Raw genomic sequence first — 23,876 nt, forward strand, 5'->3', positions numbered from 1 at the left:
AGATCCCTCTTTGCCAGGCTTCTGCATAGGCAGAAGAGATGACCAGGAATTGTGATTTCAAAGGCTGAGTGCCCCAAATGATTTATTCTAATAGGAAGGAAGAAATAAAAGCCCCACTGGACTAGACAGAAGGGAATATGGGTTCTCAGGGCTGCGTCACTGCATAGGTGACCTAGCTGGGGTTCTGATCTCTTATTTCTAAAAACAAAGTTAGACCAAGTGCTCTTTAAAATCCTGCCTTTCTAGAAGTCTGTGGTTTTACCAGCTGGCCTGGACCATCTGCTATTAGAAGCCTGTTCTTTGAGGCTTCTCATGTTTGTTAGAGCCTCTGCTGGAGGGAAGCAGAGGTAAGAGGTTCATCTCCACTCGGTGTGCAGGCTCCAGTGTGCTTCCTACAGGCAGCACCTGCGGGCAGCTATGGGGGCCTGAACCTTCCCTTGGGAGATTTGCCCGCCGGGGGCACTCTGGCCCTTTGTCAGGCCCCGTCTGCATATAAGAAAGTTGTGAGACATCTAAGAGCCCTCATTTCCTGAGTCCCCTTCAGTGACTTTGTATTGAAAGTAAAAATAGAGACAGGAAATAAAACTTGTTTTTTTTAGAGAATGACTTTGAAGCTTGGGAACGCAGAATGGTCACTGTGCAGTCTGCCTCCATCCGACAGTAAGTGGACACTGGGGAGTTGCTCTAACCCTTGTCAAGACCAGCTTGCTCAACATCCAAGTGAAAGCAGAGACGGCAGTGTGGAGAAAGAGCAGAGATTTGCCGTTTATCATCCACGTTTCCTTTTTTTTTTTAGATGGAGTCTCTCTCTGTTGCCCCAGACTGGAGTGCCGTGGGCAATCTTGACTCACTGAAAGCTCCGCCTCCCGGGTTCACACCATTCTCCTGCCTCAGCCTCCCAAGTAGCTGGGACTACAGGCGCCCGCCACCAAGCCTGGCAAATTTTTGTATTTTTAGTAGAGACGGGATTTCACTGTGTTAGCCAGGATGGTCTCGATCTCCTGACCTCGTGATCCACCCACCTCAGTCTCCTAAAGTGCTGGGATTGCAGGCCTCATGAGCCACCGCACCCGGCCCTTTTCTTTTTTTTTTAAGACAGAGTCTTGCTCTGTCACCCAGGCGGGAGTGCAGTGGCGTGATCTTGGCTCACTGCAATCTCCGCCTCCCGGGTTCAAGTGATTCTCCTGCCTCGGCCTCTTGAGTATCTGGGATTACAGGCACACACTACCACACCCGGCTAATTTTTTTTTTATTTTTAGTAGAGATGGGGTTTCACCATGTTGGCCATGATGGTCTTGATCTCCTGACCTCGTGATCCACCCGCCTCAGCCTCCCAAAGTGGTGGGGTTACAAGCGTGAGCCACCTCGCCTGGCCTATCATCCACATTTTCTAGATGAGAGTAAGAGTGTACTACAGGAAATCCCCCCAGGGTCAGAGATTTGTCCTGTGTCAGAGGTGAAGCCCAAGACATGGCTCACACCAACGTTCCAGGGCAGTGCCGAGCCTCCCGGGACTTTGGGCAGCTCAGAACTTGGGGACTTTACCCTCACCCTCCAGCATCTCCAGAATGAGGGGAGAGTATATGTGTGCATCGTGCATGGCCCCTTTTGCCTTCTTGTTCCTTCTCCCTCCTCTCTCCTTTTTTGTCTTGCTCCACCATTCTCCCGCCCACAATATCTGCTCTAATAAGCCAGGCGGCAGTGCTCCGACTAGCCCGTAGGTGGTTCACACTGGAGTACCTTGTGCAGGATAATTTGCCAAATGGGTTAGAGGTCTGTCTTGCCAGGGCTGTGCATACACCCACAATTAGAAGGGAGTGAAAGGAGGAGGGGAGCCTAACAACCAAGAATGGCTCCACATCCTTTTGCACAGCATCCACCCCGTCTCTGCCCTTGGCCTCCCAAATGGATGTTGGTCTGGACGTCACTGGCTCCACTGCCTGTGTGTATTGGTATCTGGTACATGAAGACCAAGTTTCTGAGGAAAGCCAGCTCTCAACCTTGAAACAAAGGCATTAGGTTTCTCATCTGACTCAGGTCAGGCACGTTTGGAGAAATGAGGACCAAGTTAGAGTTTAGTTCTAGGGGTGGTTGGAGGCGGAGGGCAGGTTCATGGTATTGGCTCCATGGTCATCTGAACCTAAGTGACCTTTGGTGATGCGTCAGAAATCACAATGAAGCAAGGAAACCTGCAAGGCATCTAACTGGAAACTATTTATAGTTTCCAAAATTTAGGGAGCACAAAATAATCCAATAATGATTTTAAGACAGCCCCTACCCCTCCATCAAGGCCTGGCTCCTCCCAAGTGGGTGATCAGTGCTTCTGGCACCAGCTGGCCCTGAGTGGTCAGTGGAGCTGCTTAGAACCTGAGCCCCAAATTTTGTGTGTTAGGCCCCCACTCCCAAGGTCCCTGTGGCAATGTGCTGGCACCTAATTGTTTGCGGACCCTGAGAAGCATGCATTGCTGAGATTGACCAGCATTTATGACTTACTGAACGTCAAATATTTATTAGCAGAGTGTACAGTTCTATTTTCTTTCTTCCTTGTTTGAATTCAAGGAATCTTATGATTTTTATTTTAAAGGCTCTTGATCATGCAGATTCATTCCAAAGGAAGGGTGCTCTCCTGGACACCATCACCTCTCCCATAGTCTTGTCATTCTATCAGTACTGAAGGACCACCAGTTCACAGCAGGGAAGTAAAAGGGGGTTATTTCCATTCTTCTTACCTCAAACACCTATAGGTTTCTCAGGGAACAAGGCCAGAGGTACAAATGTGAACTTACTTTTGTAATTGATTTTTCCAACATAACCCCAATTGACTGCCTTAGTTAATCTTTCCAACAGAACTGCAGCCCCATGTCCTCCCGGGAGAGGGCCCTCCTTAGTGGAAAGGGTCATGCTCCCCACTTTCCACAAGCCTTCCTAGGAGGGGAGCTGCGAGCTCTTCAGCTGAAAGGTGAAAAGGCTTCTTCTGCAGGCATACTTTTCAAACCTGTATCCTTGGAGGCTGAGTGTCTGCTGACAAATGCACACCCTAGATGGTCTCTCTCCCTGCCCCCACCCTTGCCCTGGCAAGATCACATTGAACTATTGAGGGAAAGTATCTACTGAATGCAGGGAGAATAGAGCACTTCTGCATTATTTATGAGGGGCTAACAATGCCCATCATATGTAGAATGTATTTGGACATAAATTAGTGATGTGAGGAAACTCCAGTGGCCCAAAACCTATTAGCATCTCTGACATATGTGTAAAAACACGTCGTAGTCTTACCTCTTATATGAGGCTGGGAACTGGCTATGAGACAGCCTCACAAAGAAAACAAACATCTTTAACCTTTTATTTGCCATTAGCCCTCTGGGCAATTCGTCTACTATTAAGTAAGACTTGGAATCATGAATTCTTAACCTCTCCTTACACACCTTCTTTCTGCTTTCTCTAAGGAAGAAGGAAGAACGTGCACATTTCCTGAGTGTCTACTGTGTGCGAAGTGTTACAGCAAACCTCTTGATGTCCTGGAGTGCTGGGCATCCCCACTCTATAGGATCAGGAAACTAAGGCTCACAGTCCTGCAGCTGATAAGTGGCTGACAGGGAGTAGGAAACAGGGTCTTGGCTTCCATCTGGGCTTCTTACAGTCCATTTGACTCACCCCTGGGCAGGAAGGCAAAGGTTGTTCTTGGCTTCTGTATCAGTTATCTGTCACCACAATAATGCTGCAAAACATGGAACCACAACATGGGTGGTATAAAACAATAAAAATCTATTTTTGCCCAGAAGCCTGTTTGTTGGCTGGGTGTGTCTGCTGATACAGGCTGTGCTTGGCTGATCTCAGCTGGACTCAAGTGTGCATCTTTATTCAACTGCTGGGTCAGCTGGGGCTGGCCCATCCAGGATGGCCTGGGCCAGGACAGCCCATCCAAGTTGAGTGGGGAGTTTCAGTTCCAGGGCAGCAAGGACTGGAGGATTCTGACCTGTTGTTGAGTTGCTCTTACTTCACAGGCTTCCCAGAAACTGTGGAGGCTGGGAAGGGGTTTTCCAAGATCAAATCCAGGATCCAGTGCTAATTGGGTCACCCTAAACAAACCCGTTTCCTTCACCAAGAGTAAAATGGGAATCCATACCTCTGCCGCACCTCCCTGTCAAAGATGTTGTGGAAAGAAATTCCCAGTGGGGGATCCAGACTTTGGCTTCAGCTGGGACTCACCTCACTGTGCCTTCAGTTCCCTATGTGAAACTGACGACCCTGGACTGGACAAAACACTGAGGTTCTATGGCTCTGTGAGGAGGATCAAGCTAGGAGAGACAAAAGATGTTCAGGTGCCTTGAAGAGCTAGCACCACTGCACCTGTGGAACCAGGTGTCAAGGTGACATACGATTCCAGGGTAATTCCCCCACCTGTATCTGCCTCCCTGAACCAACCAGATACTGTCCCCCTTACCTTACCCTCCACACCACACACACGCAACCGAGGTCACTCTACCCTGTCTCCGGGAATGGGCCCTCCCTCATCTCTCTCCTTGCTTCCCCTCCCCACCAGCACAGAGGCCCTGGCTTCCAATACCCCATTATTGCTCAGCATCCAAATACCCAAAGACCTTTGTTACTAGAAGGAAAATGCATGATGGGTGAAAAGCAGCCTTTCTGGCCAGAGAAGCTACTCGGTTACTGACCACGCAGTCGGAGGCAAGGCCCCTCCCCAAGCTGAGAGAGAAGGGAGAGCACAGGACACCACGGAGCCTTTCCTGTGCTCTGTGATGTTCTGTGGTCTCACACAACCCTCACCCTGTCCTGCCTCCCTTTGCATCCCCTCTGGATGGGAATCACCCCTGGCTTGATGAGCATTGCTGCACTACTCTGACCACACACCTTTGTGCTGCCCATGGGTAGGCGATGGACAGGGCCAGGGCTGGTTAGTCTGGGTGTCAGAGAGCAGCTGAGCTCCTAGAACACCCAGGAGCAGCCACTCTGGAGGCAAAGTAGACCTGGCCCGCAGGATTGGTTTGGGATGGGGAAGGCAGGGAGAAAGGGTCAGTTGTGAAGAGACATTGTCTCTCTCCACGTTACAGCTGGGGAAGATCAGCTATGGGGAGCAGCACATTCTTAGAAGTGCACTTTCTTTGTCCTGTTTCTGACCTCCTGAGGGACAAAAGTCCGGTGGCCGCCAGGGAGAAAGCAAGTTGGTGTCTCAGGATCTCAGAGAGGGCTTGTGCCCGAGGCCAGGGCTTCCCTTATCTTACCCTGGGAACCCAGTGGTTTGAAAAATGTATCTACCAAGGAACCTATATTTTTAGGCAGTAGCTGTCTGCCATCCTTCTTGTTAATCACAGATTACACACAGATGTGTACATGCCTGCCAGTACAGGTCCTGGGCCACAGGACAAAACCAGCATGACCAATCTGAGTCAATATTATTTATTTCAAAAAGTGGGGAAAGGCACTATAACCTGCATAGGTAGCCTTATTGTAGGTAAACAAATGACTTCTCTTTGTCTTTGAAATGGAAGTGAGTGCTTAGCGTTCCACATGGTCCTACATAGGACCTGCTTCCCTGTGAGAGGGAGGGAGGTCAAGAATGGCTGAGGGCTTTTGGGGTCTACACCCACCTCCCCATCAGGCAGTGACACATCAGCGCCTGGCATGCTCTCCCTGCTTTCCTCCTAAAAGAAAGAGGAGAAGAAACAGATCCAAATGGTCTAGACAGGGCTGGGCTAACCTCGCACCTTCCATGGCAGAACTGGCTTTCAGCAGCTGGAGTCCAGGAGACCCTGACCAGCCTGTGACTGTGTCAAGACTGAATCTATCAGTGCCACTGGAACACCTCCTGTTTCGTTGGGTTTCTATTGCATCCTTGGGTTGGAGGGAGCTATTGACACTTTCCTAGCTGTTCAAAAATGGGCACATGTTGACTATAGAGTGTAGTAACTGAACAGCACCAAAGTCGTTTGTACTCTGCTTGTGCCTGCAAGCACACCTGGCTCCACAGCCTGGGTCTGAGGATGCTGAGGTCAAAGCCTCACGCCAGCTCCCAGACGTCATCAGATCTGTCAGTTTTTCTTAGACTTTCAAGGCAGGTGTTCTCCCTCCTGTTCTTATTTTCCTTTAGCTCCTGACCAACTGCTTTTGTCAAAATCAATGGCTGGCAATTGCTAGCTATAAAACCCTGGACAACATATGGACATACTGCCTCATTATTTGGAGTATTTGGACTTGCCATATACTTCTAGACTGCAAGGTACAGCTTTGCATTTGCTGCTCTGGCATCTGGTGGCTTCCGAAGGCTATTGGGAAGTCATAGGCAGGATGTATTGATCTGTTCTCTCTGTGCAGTTTGCTTCACATTAAGTCTTTAATATTTTTCTCTCACATTAAATATGTGTGTATACATATATATGTATATAATTTTAAATATATATATCTCACACAAAATAGAATCTGACAAGCCAATGTAAACCTGTACCCACACTGTCTAATCACCCTATTAAAAGCACAAATACAGCATTATCTGAAGAATAATCAATATTGGTATGAAAATTGAGAGTTGTGTGGTTAATCCAAAGGAGTGTAAATTGACAGAGGATCTCAGCCAATGTTTGCAGAAGATATTTGCATGGATTTTCTTATCAGGAGATTATCATGCTTCACTATTTATTCAGAATCCTCCAGATGAAGGCTTGGCACCAGTAGTCCCAGGGGTAGGGTCAGGGACGGTTGTCCAGGGACCTGAAGTGGCAGTAGGGGCAAGCATAGTGACTTCTACATCTTTTTTTTAGACGGAGTCTCGCTCTGCCGCCCAGGCTGGAATGCAGTGGCCAGGTCTCAGCTCACTGCAAGCTCCGCCTCCTGGGTTTACGCCATTCTCCTGCCTTAGCCTCCCGAGTAGCTGGGACTATAGGCGCCCACCACGTTGCCCGGCTAGTTTTTTGTATTTTTTTTTTTAGTAGAGACGAGGTTTCACCGTGTTAGCCAGGATGGTCTCGATCTCCTGACCTCGTGATCTGCCCGTCTCGGCCTCCCAAAGTGCTGGGATTACAGGCTTGAGCCACCGCGCCCGGCTAACTTCTACATCTTAAAAGGGGCTGCAGGCCGGGCACGGTGGCTCAAGCCTGTAATCCCAGCACTTTGGGAAGCCGAGACGGGCGGATCACGAGGTTGGGAGATCGAGACCATCCTGGTGAACACGGTGAAACCCTGTCTCTACTAAAAAAATACAAAAAACTAGCCGGGCGAGGTGGCGGGCACCTGTAATCCCAGCTACTCAGGAGGCTGAGGCAGGAGAATGGCGTGAACCTGGGAGGCAGAGCTTGCAGTGAGCTGAGATCCGGCCACTGCACTCCAGCCTGGGCGACAGAGCAAGACTCCGTCTCAAAAAAAAAAAAACAAACAAGGGGGCTGCAGAGGTTTATAGAAGCACAGATTCCAGAACCTCGCCCCACATGGTGAAAATCAGAATTTCTGGGGATGGAGACCCAGAGGCTGCCCTGCAAAGAGGTCCTCTCTGATGTGCAGTCGGGTGTGGGTGCCGTTCCCTACAAGAGAAATGTTTGTTCTTTCTTTCCCCAGGTCTGCAGCAAACCTGGGATGTGGTGTCAGTGCCTTCACTTATACTCCAAGGTCTCCATGTATTTCCTTTTTAAATGAAAATCATTTTGCCTGATTTGCCTAGCTCAGAGTTACTGGGGTAATACAATGGGAAGGAAAGTGTGAAGTGAAGATGTACCTGTTATCTCACTTAAGCCTCTCTAGAGTTGAGCAATTATTTCCTTATTCAGATGAGGAACACAGGCACCAAGAGGCTAAGTAATTTGCAAGGCCCCAGGTCTTAGAGGTGGGGAAGCCCAGGTTTGAATCCAGAGCTTTCCATTGCATAACATGCTCCTCTGAGACTAGAAATCAGGCAGACCCTTGCAGCTCAAACCGAGGCATGTGGACCAGCAGCATCAGCATCACCTGGGTGCTGATGAGAAATGCAGAATCCCAGGCCCTGTCCAGGCTGACTACATGAGAGTCTGCATTTTGATGAGCCCTCCAGATGATTCCTATGCATCTTAAAGTTTAGTAGCACTACTGTAGAGGACTTCAGATTGAGCAAGAGAGAGTAGACCTCAAAACAAGGTTCCCCTGCAAAGGCTATTTTTGTTTGTTACCACCACACAGGAATCATCAGAATCCACCAAAAATATGCGGTCCTCACAGGAATGAGCAAAGAAGAAATCATTACCAGTAAGCTGTTGGAAGAAGGATGGCAGTGAGCAGTCTTAGCCCTTTCTGTCTGAGCTCCCATTGCAGGGGAAGTGCTCCTTATTCAAGAAAGCCAAAATGCCCCAAGAGAATGAGTTTTAAGATGAAAACAAATTGTTTTTATGTGGATGTGTTGTGTGTGTTTAATTTTTGAAGACAATCTGAATACTTTTAGAAATGAGAGGAGGAAAAATCGGGAAGAAAGAGTTTAGCCAAGCTGATACAGCCTAGCAGCTTTCCCATTCGGGAGCTCTCCTCTTCCTGCCTTTTGAGAGTATCAGCGCATTTTGATTATTTCAGGAGTGACTCCTTTATGTTACTTTATAGCACACGGCATCCAGCAGGGAGGGCGGCCAGTTAGGTAGAAGGAAATTCAGCTTCCAAGTATCTTTCCCATAAGTGTTTGTCCTCAGGTTAAATCCTGTCTTAGTCTGTTAAGGCTCCAGTAACAATCACAACAATAAAATACCATGACTTACTGCTTATAAACAACAGAAGTTTGTTTCTCACAGTTCTGGAGGCTAGGAAGTCCAAGATTAAGGTGCCAGCGGATTCAGTGTCGGGCAATAGTCTGGGTCCTGGTTCATAGAGAAGTCTTTCTCACTGTGTCCTCCCGTGGTGCAAGGGGCAAGTCTCTCTCAGGCTTATTTTATAAGGGCACTAACCCTATTCATGAGGGCTCCAGCTTCAGGCCCAGTCACCTCCCAAAGGCCCCACCTCTTAATACCATGACCTTGGATGTTAGGATTGCAACATATGAATTTTTAGGGGGGACATAAACATTCAGACACCATAGCAGACCCCCACATAAGATGCTGCCTGCAGAACATAATTAGGAAATGCTGTGCCCGAAAGCCAGGAAACAAAATATACAAGCCAGGGCACAAAATATACAAGCCAGGGCTTTGAGAAGCATAGGAAAGCATCTGAGTAGCACCCTGGGTGCCAGGCTTGGGGGAATGTCAGTCCAGTGCAAAGGGATTCTCAACCTCTGGCCAGAATATCCAGTGGGATGGATTCTGAGGGTGACTGCCCTATGTGGGCCTCTGCTCCTTCCTGGCCTTCCTCCGGTTCTTTCTGTTGAAGCCACATTCTCACCACACCCCTAGGGGAGCTGGGACTTATTTCAAGTGATTTTTTGTTTTTTTGAGATGGAGTCTTACCTTGTCACCCAGGCTGGAATGCAATGGCATGATCTCGGCTCACTGCAACCTCCACCTCCTGGGTTCAAGCGATTCTCCTGCCTCAGCATCCCAAGTAGCTGGGATTGCAGGTGTGTGCCACCATGCCCAGCTAATTTTTTGTATCTTTAGCAGAGATGGGGTTTCACTATGTTGGCCAGGCTGGTCGCAAACTCCTGACCTCATGATCCACCTGCCTTGGCCTCCCAAAGTGCTGGGATTACAGGTGTGAGCCACCGTACCTGGCCATTTCAGATGATTGTAACACATGTTCTCATGTTTTAACATTGTGATCTATAATACTGTATTTAACCTTTACAGGTCACTTTTCTGAGCCACCGAACCTGTCTGTGAAGTGCACAGATCCCCTGAAAGAGTCAAGAAGTCATTTGTCCTCATCTTCCCAAACATTCATTGTATCCATGGCTCCAAAAAGAATCAGTCAGGAATACTACAGAGGCCTGGTTGCTGCCTTCTAGGACCTTGTAGGCTAAGGGAGAGGTTGTGACACATAATGTCCTTGACTGCATATGTCAACCCAGGCATGGATACTCATTTCTGCTAAATCAAAGAGACTCTACATATACTAACATATCTGCAAGCCTGAAGTCCCATTGTAGTGTTGGGCTTCTTCCCCTACCCTCATCCCCTGTCTTCTTGTACTGGCTTCCAATTTCAAACTAGCCAAATGAGAACTGGCTAAACCAATTTTTCTAGTCTTTCTTTCCCTTGGTCTTCTGTTTTGTTTTGTTCTAATTTTTCAAAAGTCTGGACGAAAGGATTTTGGATTGGAATGATAGCATCATTCTGTCACTTCTAATTTCATTCTGTTAACAATTTTTAGAGTCACATGGGTAGAAGCTTTGATTTTGAAAAACTACGCACTTTTAAGTTTTGACTCCAGAAGGTAATTTCAACTCAGCTGTAAACAATTCGAGAGGGTGAATACGAAAGAGGAACTGCCTCACCAGGCTTCCCCCACCCCAGGGTCTGGAGTCCTCCCTGCCTTCGTGGCACCTGATTTCGGAGATAAATAATTTCATTTATCTCTGGATAAATGGTGTGCTGGAGGAGAGAGGAGGTAAAAGGGAAAGACAACTGCAGTTAGTTCAAAACCAGACTGTGAAACAGCCCTGCTGCTTTCTCCTTTCTCCCATCCCCCACTCACTCACTGATACCTTCCATCACCCAGAGATTACAGGAAAGGCTGGTTATTGACAGCTGGGCAATTTGCACAATAAAGTTTAACGGTTTACATCTCTCTGTACAACTTTGTCAATGTTTTCCATGGATCACCTTCTCGGGTGAGCCCACTGACTCCTCTCCTTCTTCTCTTTCCCTTCAAGCGTGCAAACGCAAAGAGCAAGAACCAAACAAAGACAGGAACAATTCCCAGAAGAAATCCCGCCTGGTGTTCACTGACCTCCAACGCCGAACCCTCTTCGCCATCTTCAAGGAGAACAAACGCCCATCGAAGGAGATGCAGATCACCATTTCCCAGCAGCTGGGCCTGGAGCTCACAACCGTCAGCAACTTCTTCATGAACGCCCGGCGCCGCAGCCTGGAGAAGTGGCAAGACGATCTGAGCACAGGGGGCTCCTCATCCACCTCCAGCACGTGTACCAAAGCATGATGGAAAGACTCACTTGGGCACAAGTCACCTCCAAATGAGGACAACAGATACCGAAAGAAAACAAAGGAAAAAGACACCGGATTCCTAGCTGGGGCCCTTCACTGGTGATTTGAAAGCACAATTATCTTGCAAAGAAACTTCTATTCTAGCTGTAATCATAGGCCAGGTGTTCTTTTTTTTGTTTTTAATAGCTATGGAGTCCAAGTGCAAGCTGAAAAATTAATCTCTTAGAACCAGACACTGTTCTCAGCATGCTAAGTATCCCAGAAACCCAAATGGGGCCTTCCTGGAGTGAGTTAATTCCAGTATGGTGTCAACCAAGCTCAGGATTGCTTAAAATGTCATCCGTCCCACTTCAGGTCCTGTCAGCTTCTTGCAGTCAGCGTTCCTACGACTAGCAATAGGAATTTGGCGTATGTAAGGACTCTGAGTTTAGGCTTCCAAGACACAACAATAAGAGAAGAATCTAGCAACAAGAATGACCTCATTTGTTTTCCACATACTTAGCCTCATTATACCACGGTATGTCCAAGTTCACAGCCATAACATAAACAGAAGAATTACTGAGCACAAGTTTTAAATATGGACGTTTAAAAAAAATCCAAGGACCTGTTTTTCCAACCCAGACATCTTTTCATTGAATGATTTAGAAAGCTTTAAATTGATCCAGCTTACAATTTTTTTTTTCTTTACCTCCTGGAAATCTCATATAGTCTTGGATCCATCAAAACACCAGTCAGTTCACTTGAGCTCAAAGTATCAAGCACAACAAAAATAAACAGAAGTAAGGAAGGTTCTGGGTTCACCACATCTGCATTTTTACCACATCTGGATTGTGAAGTCATTAGGGAATTAATGAGAATATGACTTCAAGCACATTTTGCAGTTTGCTACAAATTCTGTTGTACATAATGCAGACGCACACTCAGGAGGCCAATTTAACTGTTAACAGTACATGGATCAAATGCAGCATTTTAAAAGATCTAGGATTTTTAAGATCATTAATGTGTCCTTCTTGGTTGATCAGTCATCTGGTCCCTCCTACTGTGCGTTATGACCACCACGTAATCCATTCCCACTCTTTCTGATTTGGGGTTTTTCGTCATCCATCCCATTTAGTAGGGATGTTTTCCGTGTTTTCTAGCAAGAAAAAGAAATCAGTCAATCAAACCTGCATACATGTTACTCATGACTGTCATCTAATCCTAAATCTCTTCTGTTGTTGAATCATCCTTGCAAAACAGCTGAATAAATCTGGAGAAAACACAGCACACCAAAGAAGCAGAATACTGCAAACCAAAGACATTTATGACTTGTCATTTTCTAGCCTAAAAATACTGTGATTACTTTTAGAAATCAGAAAACCTCTGCAACTCTGAATGGCATTTGGCACATCATCAGGCTGAACAGACCAGCTATGCCAAGGACGTTAGCCAAGCCACCCAGGGGAGTGGCTTTGCCACACCAGTTGTCACCTTCCCATAGCAAGTGGAAGAGCATCCACAGAACTCTGGGAGATTGCGGAGGTCACAATGTGCATATTTACCAGTGAATGGCCCCGGGTGGGGCCACGTGGGGGTGTTCAAAGCAAGCCAAACGCTGCAATGATTCTTTACAGACACTTGAGACTGACTTTTTTATGAATTACTTAATCGAAACCAAAGAAACTTTTTCTGCACCTACTTCTGCAACAAACAAAACTGTCCCATTAAAATGAATAAATAAATCCGTAAATCAATGGAAATCACCACCAATAAGAAGGAAGCACGCCAGAAAATAAATGAAAACAAAAAAAACAGCGAGACACACTGTGTTCAAACAGACCTCTTGGGACATTTTTTGGAAGCAGATTTTAAAGAAAGGGTTGAGACAAAGATAGAAATAAGGAAGAGCCTCAGTGGCTGCTGCTTCATTTGACAACTCACGCGGTAATCTTAAAGTTGAAGATTGTCTTTAATTTGTGCCTATGCAGTTTTTCAAAAGAACACGGAACAGAGCAACAGAAACCTCAACAGCTACAATACCAAAGATGAGGATTTCTCACACCTTTTGTTTCAGTTCATTATCTCCTCTTGCCTGGCTAAAATACTAATAGCGCCATTGATCTGTATAAAGGTAATCAGTTATGTTTCTCTGAGCAACAAAAGGAAAGGGCCATTGATTTGATTTTATTGTTTCCCTTTAATTTTGTTTTATGGTTTTTTACCCCAACATGGAATCTCTCAAAAGTTTCCATGGACTCCAAGTTTAAGATGTTGGGATATTGAACAGTTCTCTCTGCTCAGCAGAGAGTAGGGAATAACATTATCACTTGAATGTTCTTTGCTTAACCCTTAGTCTTGGTTCCTTCTATGTTCAGAGTCTCATCATCAGGGGAGGGAAAGGGAGTGAGGGTCAGGGATAGGGTTCTTGGTGATGCATCCTCTCCCGAGCCACAGAACCAAAGAATTTATAGAGGAATTTACAGCCTCGTTTTCACATGATTGCTACATCCTAACAGGGCTTCATTTGGGGGTGGGGGAAAACATGTAAAAATAATTGCCAGTTTCTACTTTTCTATTAGCTTTTTAAAAATCAGCTGTAAAGTTGCATTTCTAAAGAAAGATATATATAATATATAAAATACATATATAGATCAACTTGACATTGGTGATAACCAAAATTATTGCTGTCCAAATTCATGTCTTGCTTTCGTCCAGTGCTTCATTTGTTAAGTATTCGGTTCAGAATTTTTCTCATTTCTCATGCCATTCCAGAGTTAATTTGCCACTGTGGATGATTTGAATTATTCAGATCTCTATGGAAGTTTCTGGGAAAGGTTTAAAGTCAAGATCAAGCATTTTAGCACTTAACCTGTTGATAAATGGATCCATGGTGTAAATGAGTTTTATTTGTATTCGGAGTCATCTCTATTCTATCCCTCAGCCTCGATTAAGGTGGTGAGTGAAGTACATCCAATAGGCTCAGCCCAGAACTGGGCCCTGACAGGGGGGTGCTCATCTTCTGTAACTGTTGGGAAGGCTCAGTGGTCCATTTTCACCAGTTAAAGAATATGAGGCCAGCCCAGAAATCTGTTCTCCAGGAGCTGCCCTGTCCCATCTGGGTGTGCCAGACCCCCTCGGTGAGCAGATACACCAAAGTGACTTCTCATAGGGGAAGTCCAACTCCTGTTGCAATGGGTTGATAGATTTCCTCAGGGTGGTAATTACCAATTTGTATTTTGACAAGCCTATGTGCAACCACAGCTGGCACTGGGGTGGGCGGTAGTGTTGGGTGGGGTGGGGGAGAGTGTCTCAATCCTGGAGAGAAAATATAAAGCAGGTTTTGGGGAGACTCCTGGAGTCCTGCCCCTGGAGAGCCCCATTGTTGTTCTTTGTGCCACCTCCTCATTCCCGCTGTGTGGGTCTCCCTGTGCAGAAGCTGTGAGAGAATGTGACCTCCACAATTTTTATAATTCATCCTGCCTGGGAGATGGTTCCTTGGCTTTTCCCTTGTGTCCCTTTGTCCTTTGCTCATACTCCATGTTTCCTTTGTCAAATGACTAAGAAAAGAGCATATTTCAGCAGAGGATGTTCCCATGTGGGTTGATTTCAACTAGAGTATTTCTAAATGAGTCCTTGTGACATGTGTCCAATGGAAATGATTGCTCTTTTCCAGACTGGATTGAGGAATGAAGCCTGCTTGATTTGGTTAGTGATTCTTTGACATAGTAATCTCAGCATTTGGGTCTCCAGCATCCTCTGAAGATGTCTAGACCAGTAGAGGCTGCCTTTGTGACCTGACATTTCAACATTAGTCAAACCAGTCCTCTGATGGTCAGAAGAACATGTCATAATTGTTAAAAAAAGAAAGGCAAGAATTTCCCCCCAAGGAGCTTTGATAAATGTCTCATACCAGATAATGTCATACCAGAGAGAAGTGCTTGCTTTTAGAAAAGTATTTACATGCATATATATGTGTATCTATATAGTTATGTGTCAAAATTTTAAGCCCTGCAGAATTTCAATTTGTTAGAAATCTAACAGAAAAAAATTTCTATATTGGGTAATACAATTTAACTCAGTGAGTTTACTCAAGGATTTTTAAATTTAAGTTAATAATTTCAGAGAAAATAACCATTTGGATTTGATTATAGTTTGTGATCCGTTACCTCAATCCAAGGAAAATTTCAGGCATTCCTCAGCCGTCAGCAAAAGGGACAGTGTGAAGGAACAGTTCTCAGCCAAATTTCACATTCTTGAGGCAGCAGAAATCAAAATACAGCCATTAAGTGGAAAAACAATTTCCTTTATTCCTTTACACAAATAGGCTTGCATTGTTTTTGTTTTAATGTGATTTTGGTACTAGGGATGTAATTATTTAATTCCAGGAAATAATACAAACACAAAACAGAGCCAATGCATTTCTTTTTTTAAAGGAAACAGCAACAACAATAAAAACTCAACACCAATATTTAAAAGCTTTTCCAAAATGTAAAAGAAGTGTTTAGCTTGCACCATGCATAAAGGTGCAGGCTAGTTGAGCCAGGAAGCATGGCACTTCCTCTGGAGAAATCCAGAAAGAGTTGCTTCTAAGCTCCTTTTTCCCCCTGCAGCCTCTTGGCAATTGTAGGCTTTAGGAAATCCAAAATAATTTTCAATTCAAGCTAAAATAAAATCAACATTTGGAATGTAAATCTGATACAGACACACACACACACACACACACACACACACACACTTTTCTAAGTCAAACAACATATTTCAAAACCAAAAATAAATACCTTTTAGATAATCAGTCATTTTCTTTGTCTATACTGGGCACCCATCTACTAGTGCTGGTAAATTCAAGTTGAACAGATTTTTTAAATCATTATTATCTGGGTATAGAGGGAAACTTCCCCACTTTTGAAAATGTTTGTAGAATTATAGGAATGTCTCTTTGATTATCATTACCAAAGTGTCATGACAGTATGCCTTTGTAGTGAACTCAGATTTTCAGGAGTTTGAATAGTTGGATATTTTAAAATCAAGAAGAAAAGTCCTGTTTCCAATGTTGTTGAAGAATAATGGACTCTATTAAAAAGTGGAGAAAAAGATGATACATGTGGTCAAGGTTGACCACAAGGCCCAGACACAACTACCTTGGTGATAACCTGCTATATTCGTAACAGGTTAGAGGTGACTTTTTGTTTTTGTTGATGCTGTGTGATTCAGACTTCTTAGCCTAACCAGGAAGAGTAAGTGGAAATGTTAGATGAAGAAGGGATAGAGCTGGTGTATCTATAACTTTCTGATATTTGTCTGCCAAACTTGATAGATTAGTAATTTTGTATCTTTAGCTAAGACTAAGTCACCCCTGAAACAACAGGAGATTCTAGTTTTAAAATAAGGCCACAAAAATCCTTACTGAATGAAGAATGGCACCCCAGTTGGTTGTATAAATCTCATAAGATAATGAAGTTGGCGTTAAATATGGATGTCTCGATGCCTATTTTCTATCAATGATTTGTTTGTTTCCAAGGTCGGGGAGGGACAGAGGGGAGGGTTTATCTGTTTTAGAAAGTCTCAGAATACTTACAAAATACAAAAGTAGTTATTAAATATATAGGACCTCACATAGGTAGATACATAACTTACCATTGAGGCTGATGGGCTGTTATGTGAATCACACAGGACCTTAAATGAGGCTCATTATTCTCAGACACCAAAATGACTCTGACAGCCTGAAGCAGTTATTGCTAGAGCCCAAGCTTTCCTTAGAAGTTTGGAGTTAGGTTGATTGGAAGTAACCAGCTAATACCTTTTCTAGTGGAGAAAAACACGTTGCTACCAGCTTGTTCATCCCATAGAAGTCTTCCACTCTGCTCCATTTTTAGCAGCAGGCATTTCAGGTAGCATAAACCTTGGCAGATAAATGTGCCTAAAGCTTATACAGTCTGTCTGCTTGGATGTATACAAATTTAGATACATATTTTAACATGTATTCTCATAGATGACTTTACAACAACACACGTTACCTATAGGTGTCTAGACTGTGTACATACAAGTGTGTACAGACATGCTTCATACCTTTATACTGTAATCTGTTACAATAAATTTTAAATCATCGTTTAACATGTATGTGGTACTTTCACAGTGTACATTGTTTTCGTTATTTATTGTAACATTGAACACCAAAATGCAGGGAAAACAAAAGTATCCCAGCATCTTCATCCTGTACACTTGGAATTAATTTCATTTGGGCATATCCAAGATAAACTCAGTTTTCAAGAAACCTTTTATATTATTTAATTATCTGTGTTAGGATGACACCTATGCTTGATGACTTGGGTTGAATAGCTGTATTCTGGATCTTTCATAACTAAAGCTAAATCCAAAGACCTGAAAAAGGACAAAAAGAAAAAAAAGAAAAAGAAGAAAAAATAGTAAAGTCAAGCGCAAACCAATGGGGAGACAGTGGGCTCTGGTTTCCAGGGTTGAGACAACGCTACTGCGGTCTTGGGGAGACTGCATTAGCTAGTGGGGAGTGGTGATTTTTTTCATGCTTGTCACATCTAAACGGTCTTTAACATGAGAAGGTTTTAGAGGTTATAATTTCCTGCTTTGTTTTCATTTAGACTATCAAAAGAAGTTATACATGTTGTCATTCAAAAAATGAAGACACCCTCTGCCCCGCCCCACAGAATGTTTTTTATCTTGTCTCTTTGGGTTATGACCCTACAAGCTAAGTACCATTAATGTAATTAACTTATTTAAATTAGTTTCTAGTACATAAATGTATAAGATTTGGGTATTTAATCATCCTTCCTTAGTTTGATTTTACTCTTTGTACTTATTTATCAAAACCTAGACCAATGGTGCATCAGAGATGCAAAATTCTACTTGGAATACTCTTGAAGTTTAGTTTGCTTTATAAAGCAGTGAAATTCTGTTACAGACAGGGAAGAAATACAGGCTACAAAAAGAGAATTTGGGATATTCTTCCCTCTTAAATTAACTTTTAAAATAGTCTAAGTAACACTTATTAAATTATTTAACTTAAGTTCGTAGCCCCACCTGGTACCAGGCGAACTCCACCTCTAATTATTGTGGCCCTTGGAGCCTTCATATTGTAACTTATTTATTTAACTTATTCAGCATCTGTGAAAGGTGCACTGTATAGTTTATGTTTTTTATTTAAAACAACAGAGAGCACTGCAGTTTGTTTGCTGTCAGAACAACAGAGCAAATTTTGTGGACAAGCAATGACTATTCAGCCTGAACCTGTGCATTCAGAACACATAAGCTGAGACCCTGCTTCACCAGCCTGGATTTCGGGGCTTCTATACAGAAACTGGAGAAATACATTTTAAAAAAAATCATAAACAAAAAGAGAAACCCTTACACTAGCTGCTTCCAAGAATGAACTCTGTGTGTATGTAAAGCAACAAAACAAAAAAGGAGAAAAACAAAAAGCAGAAAAAAGAAAAAAATAAAAAGGAAAAACTTTCTATTTCTAGTGAGAACCAAAGAAGGCTACCTCACTGACTTTTTCCATTTGTAATTTTAATCGTGTTGATGACACCAAAGATACCAAAGATTTCTTTCTCTGTGCGGTCTGCATTTTGCTTGTGCTCTTTTATAATTTGAACGATTTTCTCTGACATATGGTATGTACAGCCACAGCTCAGATACCCCAAAGAAATAATTATCTATGTGACGGCGGCTGCTAATTTGGAAAGGGATATTTTCTGTGTTTCTCTTCTTTGTTTGCTGTCCTCTCCACATGTTCAGGATGTGAGTTCAGATGCTGCTGTAATTGGATTCCTTAAATTCTGATTCCAAACTGGGGAAGGAAACTGGTTGGAAATGGCCTTCAGTCCTAGCCGTGGCCTCTATCCCTGCTGGGACCTATCACCGTAAAGATTGCCAATTACTGAACCACAGAAGCTCTGACCATTGAGTAGCTGACCTGGAAGAGACCTTAGGAATCATTTAGTCTAAGCCCCGGTGGCCCAGAGGAATGAAATAGTTATCCAAATCAAATACCTCTTGAGAGTGAAAGCCCACACACGCCTCCTGGTTCCTGCCCCAGTACTCCACCTATTTTGCAGTGCTACCTTTACATGAGAGTGGTCCCACATTGACAAATAGGACGGTGGCAATCCTTTAGCAATGACCAGGGACAGGGGTTTATCTCTTAACATTTTCCCCCGTAAAATTAGTCACAAGCATTTTCAGTGTCCCGTTAGTATCTGAACATAGTCACATATGATCAGTTGCTTCGTGAACGTGGCTTGCCTTGAAATACCAGGGCTCATACAGGGGTTTTTGCCCTAGGAAAAACATGTTGATCCCAACAGTGTGATCACTTTTGAACCTCTCCATTACAAAGCATTGTATAAATAACTTTTTAATTCAGTGGGAGGAGAAAGTTCATTCTTGGCTTGTTGGCATTCATTATTATGGGTACTTTAAAGTCAATATTTATCAAGAAAGGAAACTTGACCACCATTGGCACTTGTGACATTTTAAGTTCTTCAGCCTTTTCCTTTCTAGTTGTAGGTGTTTACATTTCATTTCTAAGCCAACTCTGTATTTATGAGAGAAGTTTAAGCTTTACATCATTTGATACTAAAGGATTATTCGTGGTAAATGAAAAATGACCCCCAAATTGCAGAGGAATATGCCAGTTTAAGAAATTGTTACTTAAAGTTGCTTCTCTCTTTCCTTCTTACTCATGAAATTAATTGGTCTTCTTCAAGTTTTTTTAGATTCCATTAAATGGTTAAATCACTATTAAGAGCTGTTCGTCAGCGTCATTTGTGTGTTAGCCAATGAATCTGTCTCAGCTTTTGACCAAATGGGTTTTAGACACATGCAAAGATCTGCCTCTAGTCCATATAGCTCTTTATGAGTGCTAGTATTTTGCATTTCACATAATGTAGTTATCTTTGAGCTTTTAAAGAGACCATTTAGACAAAGAAGCAAAGAGAGGAAGAGACCAATCAACTCATCAGTTCCATGCACCAACAAAGCATAGCTAGTAGAGGAATATAGATGACAGATTGACAAACTGTAGGAAACACTATTACTCTCTTTCTGAAGTTTTCAAGCACCATCCTATGTCCAAACAAGCTCAAAGCCCCATCTTTTCCCTACACAAGGCAGACCCGTAAGGCCTTCCTTCCAAAGAGCACATTGCTTTGGTTTTCTTCCTAAATTCCTATTGGAATTTGAACTCTCAGAATCCCTGGGAGACAAAGCAAAGATGACTTAATTCATTGAGCAGCAGAGCTCCCTATAAGCGAACATCACCTTCCCCAACTTTCCTACTGCCACATCCATACGAGAGAGGATCTAGAAAGAGTGATGGCAGCCTGAACACAGAAAACATCCCCACCTGGCAGACCCCTCCTCAGCAATCCCCCCAGCCTCATGCTTCACTTGCAAAGTGTGACATAACCACGGGACGAGTGCCTTGCTTGAACCAAAGCAATGATTTAGCCAGTCTGGACCTCTCTGTGCTTTTTTTAATTCTTCCTGTGAATACCTCAGCTTCAACTGGGCCTCCATACAGTCAGTTGGTGGGCTTATTGTACTGTGGTGCTTTGCAATGCAACCCTGCAAAGAACAAGATTTGTACTAATACCAAAGGTTCTTTCTCTATGTCTCCTCCTCTGCCTCCCTTGTTCTTCCCTTTTTTCTAGTTCTTCACGGTTCCAAAGCTTTACTATGAACCCGGGCATGTTGGCAATGCAGACCGCGCAATTCCTTACCGAATTTTCTCAGATATACCTCATAGACAATAGTGTTTAGAGTAATGTTATTATAGCGTATGTAATAAATTATTCACTGTTTCTTTTGGTAACTGTGATTTAAAAAACGAAAAAAGAAAAAAAAGCTTTATACGTTTTAGGTTGTGCTTTTGTAATAGACAAAAAAGGTGCGCTTAAAAAGAAAACGTATGTTTCCTTTTCCCCTTTGGATTTTATTTATGCTGGATTGGGGAAAGTTGCAGAATGAGCCCAAAGTTTACAGTTTCATATTTTGCTGAAGAAACAATCTGTGTTCATTTGCTCTGTTGAAAAGAATAATTATTTTCTACATTTGTGCTACTTGGTCTGAACAATTAATTGTTCTGTGTTAACAGTGTAGTATTATAATTAGCAACTGCCAATCAGTGCTATAATTTTATGCATGAGGCTAAAAATTTAGCAGTGTGATGCATTGTGCTCTTAATAGCAGCATTTTTCATTTTGAACTAGATCTCCCCCTTTGGTTCAATGGACTTTATTTATGCATGGGCGCCTATTGTTTGTTAGCAGTTGTGGAACAGTTGTGTATACATTAAACTGTGAAAATGTACACAGTTCAGCCTCAGACGGTGGTAATATTGGTTTTACTGGGAGATGTCTCACCTCGAAAATACCCTTTACATCTGTTGGGATCTGAAAATGAGTCACATTGAATTGGGTTCCAACTTTATAATGAGAAAGGTTATTCCAAATTTTTGAGTTCGCCAATTTGCATTCCACAAATTGGGATCCTCATAACCCAGATATATCACCATATCTGAGAGGGGTTTGAAAGCAAGTATTTGCTTTCAAAACTCACCTTTGCGTATTTAATTTCCACCAAAAGGAGTTATTTTGGCTTTATGCTCATGAACTTAGACCTAACTGGTCATGTATATGGAGGTGCAAATTCATCCACTTGTGGCCCTCTTTGATCTCTGCTTGGGAATGGCTATTTTTGACTGTGTGTGGTTTCTTTTAGTATTTTGTGATCAGGTCAGCTCACAGTAGAAACTCAAGTGGCATCAATATTACTAATTCTTCTCTGCCCACTTCTCTTTTGTCCACTCTACTGGACATTCCCACCAACTGTTCCAGTGATTTGGGCAAAAATACGCAGCCATTTCCCAAAACTTCACATGTGTAGCTATCATGGCTCTCCCTCCCTAGACTTGGAGGTGACTCTCACTTAATTTTTACCTGCCTGACAATGTTCCATCTACCTTCTAAAAGGGAATATAAGAAGTTTTCAAACCCACTTTAGAAAAACCATCTTCTTTAAATCCTTCAATTATCTGAGGTCTCTGTATGTCAAAAGTTTTTCAGTTGCAGGGGATTGGGCAAGCTTGTTCTTTCTTATACTTGGGTTCAAAGACCCATTCTCGAGTTTCATATTTCCCAAACCAACATTCTTGACATAAAGCCAAATCAACTGCCAAGCACACTTTATTTTGCATAGGAGCTTACAGCCTAGGAAACCTTGGTTGAAAAGCAGCAGTCTGCTATGCAAAATATTGGAAATCACTGACAGTATAGCATTCATATTATCTGTGAGAGTATGTTGGGAACATGCTCTCATGAATAATACAAAGAAACGTATTTTTATTTGGTCTTATAAAGTAGATTCTGGGAATGTAAACTTTGATATATAGTCTTTTTATTTTTCCCTTATCTGCCAAAGATGGGAACAGATACAAGAATTTTTCAAATCGGCTTTTGTAAGACAGTTGATGATTGTAATAGTGTTTAATCTTACAGAAAGCTTTATATGTTCTTCCACAATAAAATTGATATTTGTTTCAGCAAAGTTTTCCTGACACTCACAAACCCACAAACTGTTCCTCTTAATGCAGATATTGTAGAATCTACAAAGTTCAAATCCATTTTTGATCCAAAGAAAACAGAGGGGTGTTTGAGACACGAGTATACCCAGCCCTTTTTTATCACAGGCAATGTGTGGGTCTGCTCGTTACACTTTGCCAAGAAGACTTGTCTTATGAAACCCAAGGTATATTTTGTTATGCCGTTTTATGTCTTTTTTTTTTTTTTAACATTGTGGAAAGTGGTATGTTGAATCAAGTGTAAGCTGAGTTTTCCAGACAACTGAAGTAGCTACATCGTGAATGTTATTTTGTTATTAAAGGGTTTTTACTCAATGCTTTGTGCCAATGGATGTCCTTTTCCTTGGAGACACAGAACTACGAAATTACCTCAGCTTGGCCTGGTTTTCTCTCCTCCCATCTTGGGGAAACATGGGCCTGGCCTGGGAAAAGGCAGGTCATGGGCTGGAAGGTAGGTTTTGATCCTAGGAAGAGATCTCTGTCAGCTTTAAAGAGAACTGGGCCAAAAATCTCTAACCTCACTCTCTCTGGACTCCAACACTTCCCTGCAATCCCTTGGTCTTGAGCATGTGCCAGCATGAAGGCAGACTCCAATTCATACATGAAAGGCAAGAAAAAGAAAATAGTAACCTTGAATCTTCTGTGGGCCACCGGGCACTCACCTTTTCCCACCTTGCACTCTACCCAGTCAAGGCTGTCGCAGCCCATCTGGTGGTTTACCTGAGACATTACCAAAGGCTCTTCTTCCATGCTGGGGTTGCAAAGGATCCAGGTCCCCTCCATCCAGTGGGGCTCTTCCACATCAGAAGTCCCCTTCCCACCATCCTCTGCATCCTGTTTAGCTATCCCATCTATACCTTTTGGAGATGGTTATTTAGAAAACAAAGAAAGGTATGGAATAGGGTTTCCTATTGTTTTCTAGGTTATATTTTAGCTATTCTCAATTCTTTGATCTGGAAAAATACAAGAGGGAAAAGGAAACCCCACTGTCTCCCTGTGCTTTGCTCCCACCTCGGGGGCAGGGGCAGTGCACATTGCCTATGCTGTTGATCTGTCTTGGGGGGACAGGCTGAATCACAGCTATGGCCCCAGTCAAAAACATGGCCCATCAATGCCTACTTTATCTCTGCTTGAAAGTCCTATTCAAAAAGTTGTAGAGTTTGAGGTTTTTTACCCCTTATCCTTTGCTTTGGTCCAATTTGGCCTTTAGCTTAAGAGTC

The 23,876-nt window shown here is 43.3% G+C and overlaps 1 protein-coding gene across 1 annotated transcript in view; it reads left to right on the plus strand.

Annotated features, from left to right (window-relative positions):
* The window catches only part of ONECUT2 (one cut homeobox 2), a 50,452-nt gene extending 36,287 nt beyond the window's left edge, over positions 1–14,165 (plus strand). The window contains exon 2 of the mRNA XM_030926217.1: positions 10,772–14,165. Coding sequence (XP_030782077.1) covers positions 10,772–11,058 — 287 coding nt within the window. The 3' untranslated portion in view covers positions 11,059–14,165. The remainder of the gene's footprint in view (positions 1–10,771) is intronic.
* The last annotated feature ends 9,711 nt before the right edge of the window (positions 14,166–23,876 follow it).

Source organism: Rhinopithecus roxellana, chromosome 21, assembly GCF_007565055.1.
Source record: "Rhinopithecus roxellana isolate Shanxi Qingling chromosome 21, ASM756505v1, whole genome shotgun sequence".
NCBI lineage: Eukaryota > Metazoa > Chordata > Mammalia > Primates > Cercopithecidae > Rhinopithecus > Rhinopithecus roxellana.